General features: G+C 57.0%; 1 protein-coding gene across 3 annotated transcripts in view; it reads right to left on the reverse strand.

The window, feature by feature from the left end:
- Positions 1-348: 348 nt before the first annotated feature.
- Positions 349-24,777, reverse strand: part of TMEM104 (transmembrane protein 104) — a 63,668-nt gene continuing 39,239 nt past the window's right edge. For all 3 annotated transcript variants that reach the window (XM_030827958.1, XM_003282043.4, XM_030827957.1), the window contains exons 9-10: positions 20,092-20,185; positions 349-4,148 (exon numbers count right to left, since the gene is read on the reverse strand). In XM_030827958.1, the coding sequence (XP_030683818.1) occupies positions 3,388-4,148; positions 20,092-20,185 (855 nt within the window). In that variant the 3' untranslated portion in view covers positions 349-3,387. The remainder of the gene's footprint in view (positions 4,149-20,091; positions 20,186-24,777) is intronic.

The following is a 24,777-nucleotide window of genomic DNA, read 5'->3' on the forward strand; positions in this document are numbered from 1 at the left end:
TCTAAGCCAGCTTTTTGCAGGGAGCCAGGTGCGTGTGGGGGAGGAGGGCAGAGCTTGCAAAAGGGCAGGCTGCTGTCTTCAGCCAGGACCCTCCAGCCTAGCCTGTCCTGCTCTTTGAAAGGGGAGGACTGTCCTCAAGTTTCCTAAGGGCTGGAGAACCAGAGACAACCCCTATCCCCAAAGCCCTCTAGACTCCAGAGAATTCAGACCAATTTTGTGTTTCTGAATTGCAATCCGGCGACAGCTCGTTAGGAGGCTATGAAACCAAGTAGGTGTCTGGAGTCCTAATGAGTCGGGGGTCCCTGGCTACAAGTAGTTATGGCTGGTGAGTGACGTGGGGAACAGGTGTCACTGAATAGCTTTATTGAGCATTTTGTGCTGGGCACTAAGCTCAGCACTTTAATCCCCACAACTGGCCAGTGACATCGCTACTGTTACCCCACTTTACAAATGAGGAAGGACAGGTCACAGAGGCTCGCTGCCTGCAAATGGCAGGCCCGGCTGCCTGGTCCATGCAGAAACTACCCAATGCCATGCCTGGCACATAATGACCCTCAGCGGAGGTTACCCCTCCAGTATGCAGTCAACACCACTGGCCCCAGGTGGAAGGGATCCCAAGCTCTCTCCAGCTTTCCAGTGGCCCTTAACCATGGGTCACCTTTGCTTGGGAATCTGCCCCCAGACAGGACGCTTCCACTTCCCCCCAGGCCTGGCACTGCCAGCCACTGCCCCTCTGCAGGGGCTTTCCAGGAGCGGGGCAGCAGCCCCTGTCCTCCCCACCACTCTGACTCTGGCCGCTGCCTGTTACCGAGGCTGCTTCCTGCCCCGTGGTGAGGACAGCTGTGTGGCTAGGGGCCCATCACGGTGCCACTGCCCACCTCCACCACCCAGCAGTGCTTCCCAGTCTATCACCTGCCATCTGCCCCATCTATAAGCCGGCAGCTGCTGCTCTAGCCTCAGGTGAGGAACAGCCAGGAGCTGCTGGCATGAGGCTCTGGGGCTCAGGTGGGTCTGGTGCTTCTGCGGGGAGGGAGGCAAAGAAAGTTTACTCCCACCTTGACCTGGCCTGCCCCAGGGGCATCTGGGGCCATGCAGGTGGCAGATGTTGGGTAGAGGCTGCTGAGTTTAAGCTTTCCTTCACAGCGACACCTGCTCCTGGGCCAGGCTGGGCTGGCATCCTCTTCTGCTCTCCCCACCACTGACCCTGGGGGCCCATCTGCAAAATGGAAACCACAAGCTGAACTTGCCTACTTTGCCAAGTTGATGATGGCTGCAGTGAAACGTGACTGATGCACGTGGAGAGCCAGCATCACCCGGGGCTGTCTTGCTGTTGGGGTTCTCTGCCCCTGGCCCCAAGACCCATTGGCCGTCAACGGCAGAAGCCTGGCATCGATGGAGAGGAAGGTGACCTCATCTGACTTATAGCAGGACACCGAGGAGCAAAGCAGTTAGACAATGGCAGTGGTGAGGGTCCCCACTTGGTATCAGCGATGTGGTCACTGCTGGCCAGTTCCCTCCAGGGCTGGGGCTGCCCCAGCTCAGAGGTGGCGGGGAACACGGCCACCAACCCCATGGCTGGGCGGTTCCAGACTGTCACATAAATCAATCTGGGCTTTATGAAGCTAATGAATTTGCATCCAAGATTTGGTTTGGAGCCTCGGGTGGCAGGATGATTTAATCAGCTTTGTCTTTAAGCAAGAGGGAACGTAACTGGAGAAGGGTAATTCCAGATGTTTTGAGTTTTCAGCCACAGGGGTGTAGCCAGGCCTTCCTTGCTCTTGGCCTGACCACTGCAGGCCCCTGCTCTACCCAACCTGAGAGGCCTCCTGGGAGGAAGCCACAATGGCAGATGGAGAAGGGGCATTTGTTTTTCCCGTGGATGGAAAATGACACGTGGGGACAAGCTATGAGAACCACTGAGGTGCGACGGCAGAGAGAAAGCGGGCTGAGGCCGATCACACCACGCAGGGACTCTCCCAGGCTTCAGCTGCCAGGGCAGAGGTGGCGCAGCCCGTGGGCTCCCCGCGTTCCCCGCAAATCCCACCCCTGACCCTGAGACCACCTTGGGCCCCAGGAGACCCTACATCGTCGCTCTGTGAGAGGTCTGAAGACGCTTAGATACAGGGGAGGGGCTGAGCAAGGCACTGAACTCAAAAGAGGGAGGGGTGGGGCCTGAGACCCACCCCAGAGAGGCAGCTCCAGGCCAGGTGGGACCAGGCCCAGGGCTGGGGGCAAGCCAGTGAGGGTCAGGGGGACCCCCAGGTCCTGAAGCAGTAGAAGGCACGTTGAAAATGCAGAGTTCATTCGAGTCACCTGTGTTTCCCAGGAGGCCAGCCCAGCAAGTGCGTGCATGGCCGAGTGGGAGGTGGCTGGGGACCTAGCCTCCTTCCATGGGAATGGCAGTGGGGGCCCCATCCAACCCCACATTGCCCAAGGGACACAGTGCGAACGCTGAGCACCCACGCCCAGCCCCTAAGGGAGCCGCCTTCAGTGTTGGGGTTGGGAGCCTCAGAGCCCTCCCACTGCCGTGTCACTGCCAAGCTGCTGAGGTGCCAGGTGGAGATGGCTTCCCTCTAGTAGGACCACCTGCACTGCACTGCAGGAGGCCCTGAGGGCTCCAGCGGGGCAGCGAGGGCAGCAGACGGTCCCTTTCAGGGACCAGCTCCAGACTTTAGGCCCAGCTGGCGGGCGGCTGTGTCCCTGTAGAAGGGATGCTCCATCCAGCCTGCTACTCCGGAGCTCGCACCCACAGCGAGGGCCCTCACAGCTCTATCTGGGGACTCTGGTACCAGTTAGCACTTCTTGTTCTTGTCATGCGGCCAGCCAGGCCCTCTCTGAGGTGGCACCTACCGCCTCCCAGGCCTGGTGGGAGGGTGGGCCCTGCCATCACAGGCAGACCTGGCTAGGATGCTTCCAGCCTGGGATTCGCCTCTGAAGAGGCCGCAGCTGCTAGTGGAGGTTTCTTAGACAAGGACGCAGGACGGGGGAGGAGAGGGCAGGGGCATGGGTCTGGGACAAATGATGGCAGTGCCAGCACTGCATCTCCCACCGTGCAGGGAGTAGCCCGCCCTGGAGGTGGGGTGGGGGGTGAAGCGTGTTGGAAGATGTGGCAGAGGTGTGATTCCAGTAATGAGTCTTAGAACTTGGGAGCAGCCACGTGTCACCCAGGTAGAAGGACCTGGTGGGAGAGCTGCCCGGGGGAGTGAGGACAGGTGTGGACTGGGTGGAAGGTGGGGTGAAGACCCCCAGCTGGACAGGGGGTTTCCCCTAGAGCCACAGTCCCACCTGCCCCATGAACACCTGGAAGCAACTAAATCTGGGCTCTGCGGGCGAGGAGCGGGGCTGGGGCCCCTATGCCTCCCGTCACTAGACCTGCCTGTCCTGCTGTCAGAGCTTGGTCTCGCTGAGGACGATATTGGCCGTGACGAAGATGAAGCAGGAGAAAGCCCAGAGCAGCACGAAGCCCACCCAGAAGGTGTGGCGGAAAGGGGACCTGTGCTTGTTGGTGACCCCACAGCCAAAGGCCAGCTGGGTGTCCCTGCGGCAGTGGTACACCAGGAAGGCGGGGATGACGTACTGGATGCCGGTGCCCGCGTAGGCCCCTGTGATGCCCACCAGGGACTCCAGGTCGTGGGTGCAGAAGGCCACCAGCACAGGCGGCACCAGGGTGATGGTGGGAAACACGACGCGGTCCACCACCCACGGGTACGTGCCGCCCTCGCGGTGGAAGAGTGTCTTCCAGTTGTTGCGCAGAGTCACGGCAATGATGGGAAAGTTGGTGCTGATGGTGAAGACGGGGAAGAGGCCCAGGAAAAAGCGCACAGCGGCCAGGCCCACGACGTCACAGCGCGCGAAGTTGAGTGTGTACATGTCCATGAGGCTGTCGCCGCGGAAGCAGAAGATGGCGGTGAAGGAGAGGAGGCCGTAGAAGGCCAGGATCAGCACGTAGTCCAGGAACACCAGACTTGTGAGGTGGCGCTTGGAGGAGACGGGGGTAATGAGGGACGGCAGAGAGTGCTGGCACATGAAGGAGTAGACGCACACCCCAAACAGGTTTCGGACCCCCGAGAAGTCGGCCAGGGGCGGGTGCCCCTCCCCTTGTCCATGCCCAATGCGGACCAGGGCCAGCACAATCATGACGGCAAAAGCTGGGAAACGAGAGAGAGGAGTCACCCCGTGGGGACAGGCAGGGCCCTACCTTGAGTTTCCGGTCTGGGGGGCAGCTTTGTGGGGACTAGAGCCCCGTGAGAAAGAGTCATTAAATGCACATTCATGCAGCCCTGTTCTTGGGTGGCTCAACAGTGGCTGCTCATCAGAGGAAGGTCCCGCATCCCTCTCTGTCCTGTTCTCCCCTCTCCCTGCTGAGCAGGAGGCCTGGGTATGTGGGGACAGGGCTGCAGTGGGGCCAGTGGCAGGGTGGTCCGGCTTTGCAGAGGTAGCAACTCTGTCTTCTTAGAGGAGGGCCAGTCCTGGGCAGGCACTGCCTGGCTCCCTCATCAGATCCCCAGGGCTCTCAGGGGCTCTGCCAGCTTCCTGGCAGGGAGCAGGCTGAGTCAGGACACAGGGTCACCCTCTCTCCCTTGGTTTAAGGAATGTGAGGCTGGAGAGCTGGGGGGTAGACGCAGAAGGGCACGGAGTGTTTGGGAGGAGGTGTCCTCCTGGGCCGAGGGCAGGCAGGAAGTTGCCAGCGGTCACGCCAGGGCAGAAATGGCACCAAGGACCAAAGCTGCGGACTGCCGAGTCCTGGGCTGCTGACACCGAGGCTGGAGGCAGGTGGGATGTGGCTCTGTTTTCCTGGGCCTGGCAGCACAGCTAGGGGACAGGGGACCATCTGTGGAAGTGGAAGGGGGCCTGTGGCCCTATCTGTTCAGAGCAAACAGCTGGCATTGCTGATGGAGACCAGGCTGGCTTCACTTCGCAGCTCTTTACGGGGACCCTCCTTCTGGGCTGCCACTGGAGATGGGCTCACAGCACGCCCTCCAGGCTGAGTTCCCCAGAGGCAGCCTGCGCACTGCAGGGACAAGGGGCTGCGTTTCCAGCGCTCTGAGGAGATGGCACTCTTAGATCTTTCTGTGTCTCTCGCTTCTGCTCTCCGGGCTACCCAGAACCACGGTTAGCTACTCACACACGGAGACCACCGGTGTCCGTGTCTGTTCTGAAGCTGACCAAGCCCTGCTCTCTCTGTTCAGAACATATCTGACAGCCTCTCTAGCCTGTGCCCTCACCCCTCAGGTGAAGCCCACGGGGACACGTGACATTTCTTGGTGAGCAGCACAGGCAAGTGTGAAGGGGCAGTGGCCAAAGAGGTCAGCTCACAGCTTGGAGGCTCCTGTCTGGGGGCCCCCGCAGAGCCCCAGGGCTCTTTTGCAGGTGTGAGGCTGGGTACCCTACGGTCCCCTTTGGGCCAGGCCCACTCCCTGACTCCTGGAAGGAAGAGGTGGTTCTGATGGGACCCACAGGAAACCAGGCAATGTTTTCCCACAATGACACTTGGGAGTGAGATGGAATCTTCATCTATTACTTTTAATCAGAACTGCCTGACACTGTCGGGGACAGGAGGGGAGGAGGGGAGCGTGGAAACCGGCCTGAGAAAATTGCCAGTAAAGAAGATGATTTGTTTCTGCCTCTCACCACCCGCTCCAGTCCCCGCCACTCCTGACTCTGAGGGCCTGGGGACTCCTCCTCCCCTGACATCACAAATCGTCCACCCTGGTCAGTCAGGCGGAAGCGGCGGCCTAGTTCCTCCTTCCAGTCTCAGCCCAGGGAGCTGCCTCCAGCTTCACCCACTGGGGGTGGATGGCACAGGACACCTGTGGGACAGCCCAGGACTCTGAGCAATCTGCTTGCCCCAGAGATTTCTGAGGGTGGGTAGAGGGGGTGTGCACAGCAGTGCCTATGTGAGAGATCCACCCCACACGAGTTGTGCCAGGGCAGGACGTGCAGGAGGGGTACCGGGGAGAGAGCAGACAGGCTGGAGGCAGAGTCCCTGTGAGCCAGAAAGGGCTACAGAGCAGAGCTGAGCAGGATGGGGTGGGGGTACAGAGGCCAGACTGGGCTCAGGGGCACCTGGTGATTTGTTATTCAGGAGGCTGCAGCAGACTGTTCTGCCACCATAAGTGGGGCGCAAGGGTCAGGGCAACGGGGGCAGCTGCTGTAGGGCAAGATTCAAATCCTGCACTGCCACTGCCATCTTGAGGCACCACCTTGAGACCTGGCATTTGGCCCTGGCCAAGGCTGGCATGAACTTAGAAAAAGGCAAGTGGAGAATTCCTCTAGCTGTCACTCGGCCCTGGGCCCTGGTCTGGTGAGCAAGCAGGCAAGAAGGCAGGAAGAGGTCAGCTGTCTGGATATGAGCATCCCTGCCACTGCTCCCTCCTGCCCTGGACACAGCTCGTGCTTCTCTGCTCCTCTAACTCCCCAAACTCACATCTCCAAAGAAAGGCAGCTCTCCTTACAGCCGACTGTGGGATTTCCTCATGGTAAATAAACCAATTTACGAAGTAGGTTTCCAGAGAAATGAGACAGCTGTACACACACACACACACACACACACACCCCTGAAATATACACCTTCTAGCTGGCATCCTCCAGAGCAGCTGTCTTGGGAAGAGGCGCCTTTGACACCAACAATGATGTGGAACAACTTCAGAACCTTCAGCTAGAACAAAGCCACAGCGGCTGGGCACGGCGGCTCACACCTGTAATCCCAGGACTTTGGGAGGCTGAGGCAGGCGGATCACCTGAGGTCAGGAGTTTGAGACCAGCCTGGCCAACATGGTGAAACCCCATCTCTACTAAAAATTAGCTGGGCTTGGTGGCACGCACCTGCAATCCCAGCTACTCGGGAGGCTGAGGTAGGAGAATCGCTTGAACCCGAGAGGCAGAGGTTGCAGTGAGCTGAGATTGTGCCACTGCACTCCAGCCTGGGCAACAGAGCAAGACTCCACCACCGAAAAAAAAAAAAAGAACAAAGCCATGGCTATAGGTGATTAAAAAAACGACTTCATGATCTTCTAGCCGGAATTAGTTTCACCTCGTAATGCCACTACCTAGATTACCTAGATTAGTCACCCATTTCGTTCTTTTGATTGTCTTAAACAAGTCTATTTGCAAAAACCAAGTCTACCTTTATGGGCTGGATGTTTGCTGCCACCTAGGAGTCAGAAGCAGATGCTAGAAGCTCTTGGGAGGTGATTCCAGAGCATTAGAAAGTAGGATAAACACCTGACTGGGCAGGCGCAGCTGCAGGGCCATGCGGGCCTTCGTGAACTCCCCTTGGTCACACCCTGCGCTGCTGTCAAAAGCTCACCCAGCTGTGTGGCAGCTCAGCTGCATGGAGACGCCACCAGCTCTGGGGCTGAGCAGACCGAGTGCGCACCCAGCAGAGGTGGGTCATTCACCCGTGAATCCCGACCTGCACTCAGGGCACTCACACACCAGGAGTGGGAGAGGCTGCCATGGTGAGGAACACTATGGGAAGGGCAGGTGGTTCTAGAAGAGCCACGCCCCCAAAACAGGGGTGAGGAGCAGCTTCCCAATGGAAATGGCCCCAGTTGAGGCAGAGGGTGAACCCAGCTATCTGGGGAGGGGGCAGGGCACTCCGGTTCAGTACCACCATGAGGATATGAAGGTGGGTGCTGGGATCCGTCCCCTGGGAGTGGAGAGTGAAGGGAACTGTTCCAGCCTGGTCTCCAAACCAGCAAATTCAAAAGAAACTAGCACCATCTAGAACCTCAAATTCCCCTGGGAGATGGAGGAAAGGGAGGGAAGGGAGAAAAGGAAGGAAGGGAGGGACGGAGGGGAGGTCAGGGCCCTGATCTTGCAGAGTCCTGGGACCATGGCCCGAGGCTTAACCCCCATTGCCCACCTGGTGAGGCCCCTGTGGCCCCACCCCTTTGTCTGGCCCCTCCCTGCCTCTCCTGGCTGGGGGAGGAGCGGAGTTCAACAGCCATCTCCTAGATTGATCGCCACATCCCTGGGAGACAGCTGCTCCAAAAACTCACTAGGTCTGATCATAAATCAAGATGAAACGAGGATGACAGGTTATGGAGACTCTGCCAGGACGCGCGGTGGGGAGCAGGGCTCCAAGAGCCACACCGACACCCGGGGCTCGGCCACAGCCGCCAAGACAGCCTGCGCCCACCTCATGGAGGCTGCGTGGGAGGCCAGACGGGCGCGGAGGCGGGACAGAGCAGAAGGTGCTCCCCAGACACGCTAAGGACCAGACACCCAGGACTTCAGTCAGATGTGCAGGGGGGTCAGCCCCCAGCAGGGCCTGCAGTTCCCCCAAGAGCCTATCACAGGCAGTGCCCAGAACATCCGCGTCCACATCCACCCACAATTCCACACCCGGAGTCCCGCTCTGAGTGGTGGAGAGCAGCAGTGAGAAGCCGGGAGGAGGCAGAGGGGAGGACACAGGAGGAGGCGAACACAGGTCACACAAGCAGCTGCTGGGTCTCGGAAGGCTCAGCTACAAAATGACAAGGGGAGGCAGGAGACTTCTCTCTTAATATCTGAGTAAAAGCCAACGCAAAAGCCACCGCATTTGTCTTGTGTCACCCATGGGCCCAACTGGACTGTTCATTCCTTCATTCAACAACAATGGACGGAGTTTCCCCTGGGTGCTGGGCACTATGCTGGCCATCTGGGGACAGCACACTGAGACAGGGGTCCTGTCCTTCTGGAGCCCAGAGTCCAGGGGACCAGAGTCCAGGTGGAAGGTACAGGGGACAAATTATAACCAAAGAACGGGCTGGTTATCAGGCACACTAGCTGTGGGGTACATGATGAGATCCCCGTCGCGGGAGGCGGCCAAGCCTGAGGGTAGGAGGCCACGAGGTGGGGGTCCCAGAGGGGAAGCAGGTGTCAGACGGGATGTGGAGGACCTTTCGGGGCCGTTCCGACCCTATAGGTCTGTGGCTGCTGTGACTCCTCACGGTTTAGGAGGAGCAGCTCAATGTGGGATGGAGACGAGGGGGGCCCCCGAGGACACCCATAGGCAGAGCCTCATCGAGGCCCCGTGAGGTCGCCTGCCAAGGCTGCTGGCTGCTCACAGGCTCATCCCGATAGTGGATCTCAGCTCCACACTGATTCACCTGGGCCATAGCCACTCCCCTCCCTCGCACACTGACACCTGGGAAGGGAGTGAGGAAGACAGAGCGAAGGCACAGGAAGTCATTGTCTTGGAATCCTGAGCTGCCAGAGGCCAGTCAGAGAAGGCACCTCCCTTCCCTTTCTGAGGAGGCTAGAAGTAAAATTGACACAAAGACTGGGCTGCCAGGAGGCACATCCAGTGTACGGGCATCTGAACAAGCCAAGGTTCTTGTTAATATCGGCTTTGCCGCAACCTCAAGCGTGGCGGTCAGGGAGCAATTTCACCTCAAGATACGCTCTTACAACACCCGAGTCCTCAGGCTCCTAAAGCAGTCAGAAGAGAAGCGAAGAGAAGCAGCCTTTCCCCAGACAGCCTCAGCCTGGCAAGAACCAGATAAGAAGTCCCTGCAGGCACTGCTTCCACGTCTGTCCTCACGGCCTGTCTCCTTGGCAGGGAGGAGGACGGGTGAACCCACCCACTTTGAACACCTGCCAAACGGCAAAGTTGGCGCTGGTTTATAAGGGGATGAAAGTCAACATCTCTCCCTCCCTTTCAGAATATCCCTGCCCTCCTGGAGCCTCACCCTGGGGGCCTGGGGAAACAAGGGGGCCTTATTGGAGGGATGAAGCCGTGATTGGGCCAAGCCCTTGTAGCAGCTGAAGGTGACTTGTTCTTGGGCCCAGAGGGGGATGAGCAGGTGTCTGGAGTTGGGGCCCAGGGCCCTGATGCTCATGTTCGGCGAATCCTACCAGCACCCCCAGCTCACCTCTCTTGGGTCTCTGTGGGCAGGGACAGGAAGATCAGAATGGTCAGTAGCCAGCCCCTTCCTTCCTGTGCTGAACACACACCCTTGGGCATCAACATAAGGGCTGGCTGAGCTGCAGGTATGGAGAGGGACGAGCTCCTTCCAGGTCCTCCCAGGCAGCGCTGCCTTGGTCTCTGAGCCATGTGAGGCCTGGGCAGGACTCCGCCTTCCTTACAGAATGCTGGAGTCTGTGTGGGGCTGGAGAGAGTTGGGTGACCTTCCCAGGCACCACTGGAGTTGGCGCACAGGGGCCAGAGCTCTCCAGGCCTGGGCGGGGAGGGGTGGAGCAGAAAGAGCCCTCCCAGGAGCCCCCACCTCCGCTCTGGGGTCACACATGAACCTCTCCCCATGGGCATGCGATGCTGAGGCACTGAGTCCGTCTTGGTGGCCTTCCTGTTTTCCTCATCCCCATGACTGGCTCTGGAATTAAGCAAGGGCTACTTCTGGGCAGCCTGAATTCTGCCCATGCTCTCCCTGAAGGTGGCAACAAACCCATTGGGCTCTGACGGAGAAGCACTGAGAAGCATCTAGAGCCGTGCTGACCACCAGGGCCACACAAGGCCAAGGCTCCTGAGCACTGGAACATGGCTGGCTCAAACTCAGGTGTGCTCAAGTGTAAAACACACCGGGTTTCAAAGACTTGGTGTGTGGCCCAGTGCTGAGGTGGGCGGATTACTTGAGCCCAAGAGTTTGAGACCAGCCTGGCCAACATGGCAAAACCCAGTCCTTACTAAAAATACAAAAATTAGCGGGACGTGGTGGCAGGTGCCTGTAATCCCAGCTACTAGGGAGGCTGAGGCAGGAGAATCGCTTGAACCCAGGCGGCAGAAGTTTCAGAGAGCTGAGATTGCGCCACCGCGCTCCACCCTGGGTGACAGAGCGAGACTCTGTCTCAAAAAGGAAAAAAAAGACTTAGCGTGGAAAAGGAACATAAAGTATCCCACTCGTCATTTTTTCATGATTACATGTTGAAAGATATTTTTGATATGTTAAGTATTTTATCAAAATGAACTGAATTTCAAGATGTCGCTACTAAAAATTGAAAACTTCCCCAGGTGGCTGGCATTGTATTTCTATGGGTGTCTCAGTGGGGGTTTCCTGTGCTGGGGGTCTGTGGGCTGTGTGGATGTGTGCGTACCTGGGAAGCACCTGAGATGCTAAGGATTTGAAAGATTTCTGCCTCCTGCCACCAACCTCGGTCCAGGACTCCTCACTCTAACCCTGTCGTCTGCCCTGATTTGCATGGGGACGCTGAAGACCTAGGGTGGAGCTGAGACGCTGCACCAATCCTTCTCGAAAAGCCCAAGGACAAATGGGCTCTGAGTACCCCCAGGCTGTGACCCCCAGGGCAGCCTGATCTGGTGAGGGAGGCACTGGCTGGGTCTGGGGTGCTATGGAACTGGCCTGTGGTCCTGGGCCACCATCAGAGGGACATCTCCATAAGGGTGTGAGCTGGAACAGAGGCTCTCGGGAGCCATAGAGGGCCCTGCCCATGACAGGGCTCCCCCAGCCCGCTCATCCCTTTCTACAGGGCCTGGAAGGGATGAGGAGTATGAAGACACGCATCCACTAGGGCCAGACCGCACGCAGCACACTATTCCTCCCTGATCCCTTTAGGTGCCCGAGTTGTGCACACATACTCAGAGCCAAGACCCTGAGGACCAAGGGTGAGGGGTCTTCCTCCAGGCATGGGCCCCCAGGCCTTTCCCACACGCCAGTGCTGAGCTATGCCTCGGCAGGGCTGCTTCCTGGAGAGCTGCTCCCGCAACTCTCTGACCTCTGAACCTGGCTCCAGATGTCCCTAAGGCCAGGGCGCCCCAAGCCCCGTGCCATTCCCTGCTCCCCATGTGTGCTCTGGCTCTGACACTGTGAGGTGGAGGCCATGCGTCAGGGCGGCTGTCTGGGAGCGGCACTCTCTTTTCCAAGCAGAGAATCAACATGCCGGGGCTAATGATAATGAATGGCCGGCAGTGTGCCTATCACCAGCTCAGGCACCAGCACTCCAGGCGGGGAACAGGACTAGCGGAGGACTTGGCGCCAGCTCCCTCCTTCACCACCACTTAGCCCTTGGAAGGTGCCGGGCTGCAGGGCTCTCTGGCTTTAGCTGGGCCATCGGAAGGGGTGGGTGAGCAACTGGAGACCAGCCTCTTGGCCCTAAAACAGGGGGAGGTGATTGGGCATTTGTTCCTTAAATAACGGGACTGACTTCGGCAGAAGGAGACCCACATTTGCAGGCTGGAGGTGGAAGAGCCCAAGGATCCTGCAGCCCAGAGGTGTGAGCGACACTAGGACACAGTCCTGGCTTGGAAATGGCCAAGTTACACTGGGCACAGCTCCTGAATCTGCCACTTAACTGTGTAACCTTGGGGCGAACTGTTTCATCACCTTTAAAAATGCAGATGAGGCCAGGCACGGTGGTTCATGCCTGTAATCCCACCACTTTGGGAGGCCGAGGTGGGTGGATCACCTGAGGTCAGAAGTTCGAGACCAGCCTAGCCAACATGGAGAAAACCCATCTCTACTAAAAATACAAAAATTAGCTGGGCGTGGTGGCCCATGCCTGTAATCCCAGCTACTCGGAAAGCTGAGGCAGGAGTATCACTTGAGCCTAGGAGATGGAGGTTGGAGTGAGCCGAGATTGTGCCGTTGCACTCCGGCGTGGGCGACAGACCGAGACTCTGTCTTTAAAAAAAAAAAAAAAAAAAAAAGGGAGACGACTGTAGGGACGCTGAAGGGTTGGAGTGAGACAGGGCAGTGCCGTGCTGGTAAAACCTGCCTCGCAGCAATTGCTCAGGAAGCTGCACATGCCTTCTAACATTGCAGAAACCCACTGCCCCTGCTGAAAGCCCAGTTCCCAGGCAAGCAGGAAAAACTGTGTCAGCGCTGAGTTCTCATCTAGCTCCCCTTGTGCTCCAACGAGGGGGACTGGATGATACTAGTGACCCCGCCTTCCTGGCCAGGTCAAGCTGCTGTAGAACAGATCCCAGGAACACCTCATCACTGGCCTCCGCTAACCTTTGGGGCTCTGGGGGTCAGGGATGGGGAGGGGGGCAAGGAGGACCCCAACAGGCTGCTCACCCCTGCTCTGCCAACCAGAGTGACCCTCAGTTCCTCCTCTTACGCCCCTGCCCACCCCCACCACCACCAGCATCTTTTAAGGCCCCTCGAGGCCAGGCAATCCCCACTACCCCAGCTCTGGGGCCTCCGGGTATGTGCCCTCTCCGGGAGGGGCTAAAGGAGACAGGGTCTTTGGAGCCTGAGCTGGCCCATCCTTCCTGGGGTGGCACCTACCTGCACTTGGGCTGTGGTGTGGGTGAGGGCTCTGCCTGGTAGGAGTTCCCTTTGGGGACTACGGGAGGCCCCCACACGGATGTGCCAGGCACCGAAAGCATCTCGACCCTGGGTCTGGTTTTCATTTCAGACCTGTAGGGCATCCAGCATATGCCAGCTTTGCCTAGCAACTCACCCACCATGCACTTGGGTTTCTGCTGAAAGGAGGGACTCTAAAGCCAACTGATCTTCCCATGTGGGCCAGCTCCTGTGCTTTCTGGAGGATTCTAGCTTCATTCACTCCTCACCCCAGGAGAAGAGAAGAGAGCTGAAACAACCAGCTTTGTAGGACGAGGTTCTATCCTGGGGCTAAATTATTTAGCCCAAAGGACTGAGAGCAGAGTCCCCCTCTCCCCAGGGTGGCAGGAGGCAGCGGCAGCCTGGTGAAGGGCAAGTGTCTGAGCCTCTGGAGCAATCAAGCCTTCGGTCAGAAATCACGGGCTCTGGCCTTTCATCCTTCCACTTCCCCACACCCTCGGAGCCTGGCAGGTGGCGCCTGGGAGGGCAGGGTCTCAATTTTTCATTCTTAAGTTGTCAGAGCAAGCTCAGTGTGCCATCATTGGCAAGGCAGGGCCTCTGGCTGCTGGCTGATTAATCTCCTTCCTGGAGATTGGAAACATAAAATTTCAGGCGCTGTCACCTTTCCTGCAGGCTGCTCAGCCCTTTCCTCTCCAGCAGCCAGCTAGATGCAGAGAGAGACGGGAAGGAGAGAGTGAGGAAGATGAGGAGAGGTGGTACCGAGCCAGGATGGGCGGCCCCTCCTGGGTCTGAACGTAACTCTGGAGCTCCAGGGTTGCCGTGGGCCGTGGCAGCCCTGCAGGTGTATATAACGGCCTGACTTGCTGCAAGGTTAAGACTCACCCTCCCACGTGAAGCCCAGTTCTGCAGAGGCCACGCCTGTCACCATCGTCAGGCCAGACTCGACCCACGACCACAAGTGATCTGGGACTTAGTTTCCTTGCCTTGTCAGTGCCCGGAGAGCTGGGCCACCGACCTCCTGGGCACTGCAGGAGTCTTTGTCTGGCAGCTGGATCTGCCCATCTCGGCTGTACACAGATCAGAGCTGATAACGAAGGCTGCTTAGAGGAGAGGTGCGGCCGAAAGGGCAACACCCTTTGCTCGGGGCCAAGTGAACTCTCAGGTCAGTCCTGACTGATGCTAAGGAAGGGAGTCATTTGGCGGCACATGGCTGGCTGTTCACCATCAAGCGTTCATTAACTGCCCACTTTACCTTAAAACAGAAACACTGGGTTCCTCTCCTATAAATGGGCCTCTGTGCATTTGCAAAAAGAACTTCTAGAAAACCAAGAATAAAATTAAGACCAAAACGAAACATATACAAAAGGTTTTTCAAGATTCCCTCCACTAGGAGTGTAACCAGTCATGGCTGGACACGGAACAGTCCAGGAGAGCCCTGGACAGTGGCCCAGTCGGAGGGTGGGCAGGGCTGCCGCAGAGACCTGGGCCGTGCAGGGCTGCTGACAGCAGCAGCAGGGTGGCGTGGTGCTGGCACATGAGGCTGTCTGGATGGAGGCACAGGGGGCATTTTGGGGGGTCCTTCTGGGACCTCTGAGAGGCACTAGTTGAGTGGCTGTGGAGGAATTCCAATGCCAAGCTGGCAGCAGTGGGCACCAGATGGCCCAGACACGAGACCACTGGCTGCCGGTGGTGACGGATCAGCGCAGTCCTACTGGGAGGCTGTCTGCAGGGATCAGTCATGGGTTTGGGGACAGGTAAACACCGGAAAGCCTCATGTCCCCAGGTGATGGCTTCCTCCTGGGGGCCTCACCTGCCACCACCACCACCACGTCCCACCTCTCCCTGTCAGCTTGGAAAACAAATCTGGGGCAGTTGCTCAGGGAGGTGGAGACAGCGGGGCCGAGAACTTCATGAGACAGGCTCACGTTCATCCACAAACGCCTGGAGAGGACGGTGTCTGACCCACTTTGAGGGGAACACAGATGCAAAAAGAGCGTGTGCAGCGTCTGCTCTGCATACACAATCAGAGGGAAGGGAACCCTGCGGTCCTCGGCAGCCCAGGCCCGAGGAGGGCTGTGGTACTCCAGGGCAGCCTTTGTTAAAAAGGATCGGGATTTTAATAACCCCAAATGGGACGCCCCACACCAAGCCAGCTGTTCATGGGAGGCGTCTACAGGCGTCTGCCAGGGAAAGTTGGTAATGGGACTGAAGTAATGAAGCTGCCATTACTTCAGCTCGAGAGCTCCCTGCGGCGGGGCGGGGGCAGCCTCCCGCCATCAGCTTAGGTGCTCAGATTTGGGATCTGAAGTCCCTGCGCTGGGCCTCTGAGCACAAAGAACATCCTCTGTGCTGCGTCTCCCCTCAGCATCCCCGGTCTACCTGTGACTGGCAGAGGCTAGAGCCCCTGCCCCTCTGTGAGATGGGCCTGACTTTCATTCTCCCAGCTCAGAGCTTCCTCAAAGTGGGTGGGAGTAGATGCTGGGGGCGGCGGAGCAGAGAGGGCTCCTCTCCAGGCACCACAGCTGGGATGTGGCAGAGGAGAGGCTGCACAGAGCAAACCTGGGTGCTTCTAGATCTCACCGTGACACCAGTGTGGACACCCAGTGCCATGCTCTCTTGAGGTAGCTGAGGTCATGTCCCCAGTCTCATGGCCAGTCCCCAGAGAGGCTCATCTTGAGGCCACTCTTGGGATGTGGCGGCTGACCAAGATGATGCTGAGGACAGTCACGCTCACTGTGGCTCCCCTCTGCACACTGCATAGGTGCTGTGCTAACAACACGGTCCCATTCAAGGCCTCGCTGCCACCGCACAGACAAGAAACTTGGCGGAGAAGCCTCGATCCATCTGTGCACATCGGGAGTAAACGCCGCCTGTCCCACACGGGGCGGGGGGATCAAGGCAAGGAGGTCCGGCGTGACCTCCAGTAGGTACGCCACCTGGGGCAGAGCAGCCACCGGAGACCTGATTGCTCAGGAATCTGCGGTGGCCACCTGGGGGTGAGCCAGTCAGGTCTGCCCGGACCTGAACAACAGCCTCACTGCGGGGGACAGCACACCAAGACCTTCGTTCCCCATGTGGGTTCAGAGGTATCTGCCACCCAGGCATCCCACACTGACCAGCCCAGTCTCCCCAGAACTTATTTGGGGAGCACAAGAAATGAACAGACACTGTCACACGTCATCCATGCTTTGAGTTTTCCTGGACAAGTGGCTATTCACAAAGGCCATTTAACCCTTTCAGTGCCATTCTGGCAGAACGATGGGGCTTCCGAGGCGACTAAAGGGGAGGAGAGCAGAGCAGAGCCCCTCAGAGGAGCTGGCCCGAAGGCTCCTCAGCACAGCTCCAGGGCCTGCAGTCTCCTCCAGCCTCGTTTCAACAGATGGCAGAACTAATTCCTAATTAAGCCCAAGAAAGTTTCCGGCTCAGCACATTTATTTATGATTTTCCGGTCCCTTTGGTGCTTATTCTTCCCCTTTGTCTTCCTGGAACCCAAGCCAGCTTATTTCCAACCCCGAGCTCCCCACTTGGTTATTGGGAAAGCATGGCCTCATCTGGGGAGAGGGGAGAGGAAGGGGTGCGGCGGGAGTGTGGGAAGGAGGGAGGGGGGCTGTGTGGGACTCGGTCACACAGCTGCTTTTAAGACCGAATGAAAAGGGAGTTTGTGGCGAACTGACAACTTGGCACAGACTTGAGAGGACAAATAGGCTTCTGAGGTCACTGCCTTTAGGGTGGTTCTCGAAAATCTGCCTGGGGTGAGCTTGGCCCAGAGGCAAGAAACCCTCGTGGGGTCCCTCCCACAAAAGGGGCTGCCAGTTTTGTTTTGTTTGGTGGCTCCAGGGGGACCTCCATCCCCTTCGTCCCCTCCTGAGCCACGCTGCTGCCCGGGGCTGGAAGGGGAACACACCTTCCGCCAGCACTGGGAAGAAAAACACCCCGCTGGCTCCAGTGCTGGCTGTTGGGGATGGAACCCTAGACCCAGCTGTGCTTCAGAGTTTACTTAACTGGGTAATTTTTCTTCTGGCGAGAGGGCTGTGCCACAGAAAGGTTTGCTTTTTAATCCCAGAGGTCTGAGTGTCTCATGGAGAAAAAATCACTGCCTTTGCTGTCGCCCCCAGCAGCACTCTGGAGAAAAGGTTCGCCTGAGAGGCTCCTGACACTTGATTATCTCTTGGATCAAAAGGAAAAGAGGCAGATGACTTGCTAAGACAACGTCACCACCAAAAAAACAAGTGCTGTGGATCTTCCCGAGCTGGTCTCCACCTCCGGCTCCTGATGCTGCCAAAAGCCTCTCTTGAGGTCACTATCACCTGTTCTGCAGCACTGCAGGGCCCCAGGAGCCTCAGGGTGGGAGACCTGGGGGTGGGAAGGGGCTGGGGGAAACAGGAGTTGATTTTCTAAAGCCAAGTCTACGGCGAGCCTGACTCTGGGGAAGTAGGGTCTCCAACAGCAGAATGGCAAGGGGCCCGGGCTGTCCCCAGCCGCCTTCCAGGACCCCGGGGCCCTGCTGGCCACAGAATTTGGCTTCTCCTCCGACTGATGCAGGGGTACAGCTGGTCTCCTACTCTGAGACAATCGCTCTTTATTTGCCCTCAGCCTCCTCTTCTCCTTTTTTACAATCTTCTCCCTTTCAACAAATGTATTGCTCCCCAGACACGGGGAGGAATCTGTTACCCTAAACAAGTGCAGAGGTCTTCGGAAGCCATTAACTGTCACTATCCTGGGTGTCATCCCCTCTTGGGCTGTCATGCTGGCTAAAGCAGGAGCGTCCCCTCCACCTCTCCCCAGCCTGTTCCTGTCCTCCTGGACGAGGGGAAAGGATGGGAATCAGCTCAGCTTTCTCCATGCCAGCACCCAAGGGGCCCTTTCCCCCTCCCCAGTGCTGAGGGGCAGATCAAGTACAGCCAGTCCCACACAGGGTAGGGGCCAGACCTTGGGGCTACAGATGTGGCTGCACGGAGCCACAGGAGCTGGAGCACCAGACTTAGGCCAGTAAGCCAAGGAGGGAGAACAGTTTTCTCCAAATCCTGCTTTACTGAGAAAACTCCTTCTGAGACCACCAGGTCTTACCCACTCGGCCTTACCCAGAGCTCTCAAATACTTCATATAAGCAGAGAAATAGGAAGGGTGGACGGCAGAGCCCTGGTGTTTCTGATCCCTGCTGACTCCGACTTCTGGACACAATCCCTCCTGGCACCCAGGGAGGCTCCATTCTAAATCCATCCTTGGAGCTGGTGGGATCCCCAGGTTCTAAGTAACAATTCCCATCTTCCCCCAGGCAGTCACGTTAATTTAACCTGGGGCTTTGGAACTTCTGAGTGCAATTTGGGAACAGCACTCACTGGTGAGTACGTGACCAGACAGACTGAATGGGGCAGATGCAGACTTCCACCCTGTCCAGGGATGGACAGGTGTCCTCCCGCTCCCTCATGTCAGCTTGATGGCCAAGGACGGGCTCGGCCCAGATGATGTGCCCCTGTGGGGGCCTCACAACTCATCTCCATCCTGCTCTCATCTCCTTGCAAGGACAAACCAAGAGGGCAAGGAAGTTACAGACTGGTGAGCGTGGCTCAAGACAAGAAAAAACTTTCCAGCACTGACATACAACCCCTCAGAGTGGAGTGGGAGCCTCACCCAGTCGTGAGCTCTGGGCCCCGGAGGCCATCCTGTCCCCTGTCCTGTACAGCCTGCTCCCACAGGGGCGAGGTGGGGCTACCCGACTGCTGTGGCCCCTTCCAACTAAAGATGCCAAGACTGCCGTGTACAGAGGCTCCTTACACTGACATCTCATAATCCCCTGAGTCTGGGGAACCAGGGGAATTGCAGATGTCAAGCTGCTGGAAGTCATTTAGATCAGAAAGTGTCCTCGGCGACCATGACCCACTGCTGAGTCCTGGCATGGAATCAGGATCAGCGTGCACTCCCAGAGTCTGGATGAGGGTAGAATGGGCGAGCGCAGTGGGAAAGGGGGCTGGGGAAGGTGGTCAGGAAGGAGGAGCCCCAACCTGGGTTTCTCCAGAGCCAAGTGCCTCTGTGCTGAGAGACAGGCAAGCTCCTGGAGCCTGGACACAGCCACTCTGTCCAGGCCCCTCTCTCAGAACAGCAACAGCCTTCTTTGTTTTTAGATTGAGCAGAAGAGGTGTCCAACGGACACCCAAAGCCGTGCTGGCCACAAAGGGCCCCACCTGCTCCTGTCCTCCGTCCAGGTGGATCGGCAGCCGGCCCTTTCCCTGAGGTGGCTGGCAGGATGGTGTGGCGGAAATAGACCAGCCCCCAACCACCAACCTGTTTGGGGGAACAGACTCCCAGACTGCAGCTGAGGACAATGGCACTCATGCTCAGCGTGGTGTCCGTCATTTAGAAGATGCTGTGGAGGGAGTGTCTTTTCATGCCCTGGTGGCCAGAGACCCAGAGGCAGAGAGTGGCTGCTGCCATGGCCCGCTGGCTTTTATGGTTATGCCACATAGCACACTCATGAGAATGCAGAGCCGCGCCGCTCTAGTGCCCTGCAGGGCACAGCCCAACCCAGGCCTTTGGGAGCCCCCCTGCCAGCCTCTGGGTCAGTGGACACCCAGCATGGTTGTATGACAAAGAAGCTGGTCCTAGAATCAACAGTCCTGGGCTCTAGCCCCAGCTCCATCCACACTATGTGACCTTGAAAAAATCATCTTGTTTTGGTGCTAAACTTCCCCAACAGCAAAAGGCAAGCTGAGTATCTGCTCCCTTCTTATCCTTTGGAAAGGTGGGAGGACCAGACAGGCCTGAGTCAATGGAAACCACCACCACACTCCAGCTACGGCTGGGGGCCCTGCATGGCCTCTCGCGAAAGGAGAGGGAAGGGACGAGAGGAGAAAGCACAGAGACTCGAGCTGTTTCTCAGACTCACCGATCCATCTCATCAGAGAGGTCAGGATCTGCAGGTACTTGGTCTTCTGGACATCAAAGAAGGTGAACGGTCCGAGGAGGAGAGTGAAGATCGCCTGGGGGATGGAAACAAGAGTGAGGGGGGTGCAGGCCGCACCAGCAGACCGTCTGCACGCGGAAGATGCTGCTGTTCATGTGGCCTCCGCCCATAGCTAAGGCTGGGCCTAACTTGGGCACACCTGGACTGGCAAGAGGCTCCCTGGGGTCACCTTGGGTAAGGGCCAGTGCTGCGGGTGGAACAAGAGCTCCAGAGCCATGCTTCCCTGCTGCTGCTCACATGTACTGTCCCGACAATGCTGAGCCTCCTAGGCAGGGCCCAGGTATTGTTCCAGGGACCCCATGCATCCTGCTGTCTTCAGCAAACACAGATTGAAGATCCATGACGTGCCCACCCTCGAACTGCCCATGAGCATGGGCTAGAGACGTAATGGCAAAAAGGATCCAAAAGAAGCACCAGCCACGTCTCTGACTCTCAGTTTACTGGGAAGAAAGGACACAGTGGGGAGGGGCCCCAAGAGCCCTGACGAAGCCTGGCGGGAGAGGACACCTCTTCTGAAGGGCTTGGAGAGGAGTGATCGGGATGTGCATGGGCCACGTTTTTGGCTTCGAGAGAAGGAGAAGTCTGGAGAACGAGAGCCCCTGGCTTCCAGGGCAGGACCCTTGGAAGTATCCGGGATGACCAAGGAAAGGAGCTGCATCTAGGAAAACCAGGGTAAAGAAGCTCTGGGCTGAGGATGGGACCCAGGCAGAGAAGGGGGTGCTGGTGGGCATGGGTCCTCTCGTTTCTCTTTGGAGAACAGGGGAAAGTGTTGACTCAAAAAACAAAAGTCAAACTCTGTCTCAGAAAACTGGTCTGCGGGAAATGAGAACCTTCTTTGCAAAGGCAAATGGGGGTAAACGTGACAGAGCAGAGACTGAAGTGTGGGGAAGGTTAGGATTTCCATGCCAAATTGGTTACTCAGGGAGTAGAGGAATTGAGAGCTGCTCATTGCAGTTAAGATGATAGTACCATTTCCAATGTGCCACTCGGAAGCAGCGTGAGGCATCAGATCTTATTAACATTTACACAGTGCCATTTTATCACGTTAATGCTAATGACGCTCACCAGAGACGCGGCAGGCGCCTCAGAAGCCCGAACGAATGTGGGGAGCGGGCCCACTCGGGGAGTCGGGCTCTGGCCTGTCATGGTGAATCCATCACAGCTGCTCAGCCCTCGGCCAGCCCCTGTGACTGGCAGGTGGGAGCCCCGCAGAAGGAGGGGCTGAGCCCGTCCCGCCCCCCCGCTCCCCACCTCTGGCCATAAGGAGGGCAGGATGTGGGAGAAGCTGTGACCTCTTATCCAAGTCCATTATCACTGTGAGGATGAGTGACGCGGAGGGCTGAAGTGCTGCTTAAGGAAAGGCTCTAATTAGCTGGCTTAGAGAAGGCGACCTGGCAGTCACAGGCACGGAGGGCTTTGGAAAGAAAAGCTTCCTGCTGGGGGCCTCAGAACTGGCCCTGCTTCCACTCAGGAGAGGGGAAAGAAGTCTATCAGGCTTGGGGGATGCGGTGGGGCAGGGGAAGGCAGAGGAAAGGGCTCTCCTCACAAAAGCAATGGACAGCCTCCGCCGTCCCCTCAGCCCAGGGAGAGGAGCTGGGGACACAGTAACGCATGCAGAACGTTGACTCTGGCGGAGCAGGTCTGTACGCAGCACCATCAGTAAGTCATTTAGGAAAATTACCACTTCAGGGAAACTTTCCACTGATGAATTTCTCTTTTGAAGGATGAAGAGGGAGATGTCAGGTAGAAGAATGCATAAACACAGAGCCACCTGCCACAAATGTTTCCAAGTAACTGTGGTCTGCTGGAAACTGGACTCCTGGTGTGCCCGGGTGTTTGGGTGGTTCGCCTCTGACTTCCCGCTGAAATTACGGTCCTCCAGCTGTGGGGGCTGGAGATCTTAGGGGTGGCTTATGTGGGAGGTCAGATCTGATCTCAGAAACCTAAAGAGTGATTTTTAGAAGGTTTTACACCATAAAAATAGAGGGACAAGAGAACCACTCCCAAGGGCAGGCAGAGAATGCTCCTGCAGGCTGCCTGGGTCCTGTCCTCCAGGGGCCCTGTCCATCTCTGTCCTTGTCCCCGGCAGATGCTTGTCAAGATCCTAGGACACAGAAGGCTCCATTCTGTAAAACCCTGTATGGATGAATCCCAGCCCGCTGAGAGAATCTCTCTATTTAATCAGATGTACCTCTGAAAGGTATCGTAAGTGGTATGTGTGAGGTGCCACTTGAGTGATCAGGAATATGACTCTAGAGGAGTCGAAACGAGGGTTCATACCCTCTTATTGTTCCCAGACCCAGTTCTGGGGACAGTAGGTCTGTTCTCAGCATGGGAACTGGCAATGAAGGACTCTTCTGGAAGATCTGGCCAATGGCTGCAACATCCATAGATGGATGATGGTTGGAATGTGGCTCCTTTTTCGTTTAATGCTCAGGAGTACAGACCGACCTTAACGCTTGGGAAGGCTCAGGGCCCACTTAGGCACAGCAGACACGCACAGACTGCCAAACAGCAGCCCTTCCATGGGGCTGCAAGCTCACGCATCAGAGAGCACCCAGATGAAGACGCAGACTGCGAGCTGGGGCTAATTAAGGAACAGGTGTCGTCTGCAAATTAGTTAGAGCCAGAACTCAGCAACTGCAGGAGCAGGCATCCGGAGTGACAAAGCATGAGGACGGAGGCAGTGGCATGCGCTGCCACGCCACGGTGTGGCCGCTGAGGTCTTGGGGAGGGAGGGGGGCGGGAGAAGCAAGAGCCCCCGTCTCCAGATGGTCTAGCAGGGGCAGCGTCCATCTCTGAATGCTCAACAGCCAGGCATGGCACTTTGTGTTTTCTTTCCTTTTTTTAAAAAAAAAGGAGAGATAAAAAGCCAAAAGAGACAGCCTACTCTCTTGGGTCTTCCAGTCTAGCCCATATGACATTAGAAATTAGCTGGCTCCTGAGCAATCTTCCAACCTCCAAATGCCATTGATCAGCTCAGACTCAGCCTCTGCTCAAGGGCTCTTGTAGCCCAACTCATTACAGGAGGCAGAGACACGAGTCGCTGCAGCCAAGCACATTTCTAAAAAAAAAAAAAAAAATAAAAAAAAAAAATGAAAAAAGAAAACTCTGATTTCTAATAAAATCTTCAAACTGGTCATGGGGAATAAAGTCCGGGACGGACCCAGGAGGGTACAAATGGGTCTGTTCAGATCCTCTTTCTTTTTGGGTCAGTGAGTTTAGATGACACCAGGGGCCCCACAGCAGCCTTGCTGAAGTCTTGATGGAGAGAAGGAGGCTCACATTCCCAGGGCACTGCAGGCAATGCTCAGCCATAGCTCTTTTAGAACGTTCTGCAGTCTACAGCTCAACAGGGCTGCCTGTCCTCCTGTGTCCCTTACATGCACTGCCCACCTCCAGTTGCCCAGGCTGCAGACTTCCAGCAATCTCTGACTCCTTCCTTGCTCTCTACATTAGGTTCCTGGGGCTGCTAACACAGATGACCACAAACTGGGGGGCTTCAAACCACAGAAGTGTGTTTCTCCCAGGCCAGAAGTGCCCTCTTGCAAGGCAAGGCTCCCAATAGCGCCCCCAACGGGACAGAGCCCAGTCCTACACATACATTAAGGATGGGGCTGACAGGGAGGAGCCGTTTCTCCAGATGCCACCAGAAATGAGATTTAAGCACACAGTAGGGAGTAAAGAAAGCGCCTAATCTCAAACCCAGCCTTCTGTCCTCTGGATAGGAAGGAAATCTACTCTTCAGAATCAGTGACTCAAAGATGTGGGGAAGGGACCCTGCAGCCTCACAGGGGCCTGTTGTGTGCTGTGCCTGGAGATTTCCTGGACAGGACATGGCTTTGCTGAGGACCCGGAAGTACTGACACTTGTGCTTGCTTGAGCAGCCTGGCATCTGGGTACCAAAGGCTCGGTCACTAACTGGAGCCTCCACTTTCCTCTTGGAGTGGTTTGGAACAGACTGAGGAGTCAGCTGGCCAGCCATGGAATGGGAGAAACAAATGCTGTGCTACTTCTGAGAATGGATCTTTAAACCAAGAACGCTCAACTCACACCTGCTGAGGCTGAGCCGTGTCCACCACCTGCCTCCCTCCTCTCCAATTCTAACCCTACGGCACACGGCACTTACAGAAGAAAGGCTCCAACTCAGCGCGCTTCTGTGTCATATACAAAAGGAGCCCAGGACTGGCAACGTGTTATGTCCTTAGTTTAACTGCACCACACAGGAGCATGTGAGTGAGGGTGTCAACATCAGAGCACAAAAGTAAAGCGGGTAGATACTATCTCCCCATCCCCAAATTTCTCTGCCTGTTTAGCTGGTCAGAAAAACAAAAAGAAATTTTAAACTTGGTGCCAATCTCAAATTAAACACCCTGTTTAACATGTGGTACAGTCTCCAGGTCCCAACCTCTGCCTGCATATCTGTCATAGCCAATCCCAAGGCTGCATCTTCCCAGCCACTGGTCCTTTGATCGGCCCTGCCCTGTGCTATCAAAGCTGCTCTATGATAACATCGCTGCCCAAGCTGCAGCCCCTCCACGCTCTGCCAAGTGCTAACGCACACGGTTTCATTTCATGCTCATGGCCCGCTGCAAGGTCACTGGTGCA

Source organism: Nomascus leucogenys, chromosome 14 (genome assembly GCF_006542625.1).
Source record: "Nomascus leucogenys isolate Asia chromosome 14, Asia_NLE_v1, whole genome shotgun sequence".
Taxonomy (NCBI): domain Eukaryota; kingdom Metazoa; phylum Chordata; class Mammalia; order Primates; family Hylobatidae; genus Nomascus; species Nomascus leucogenys.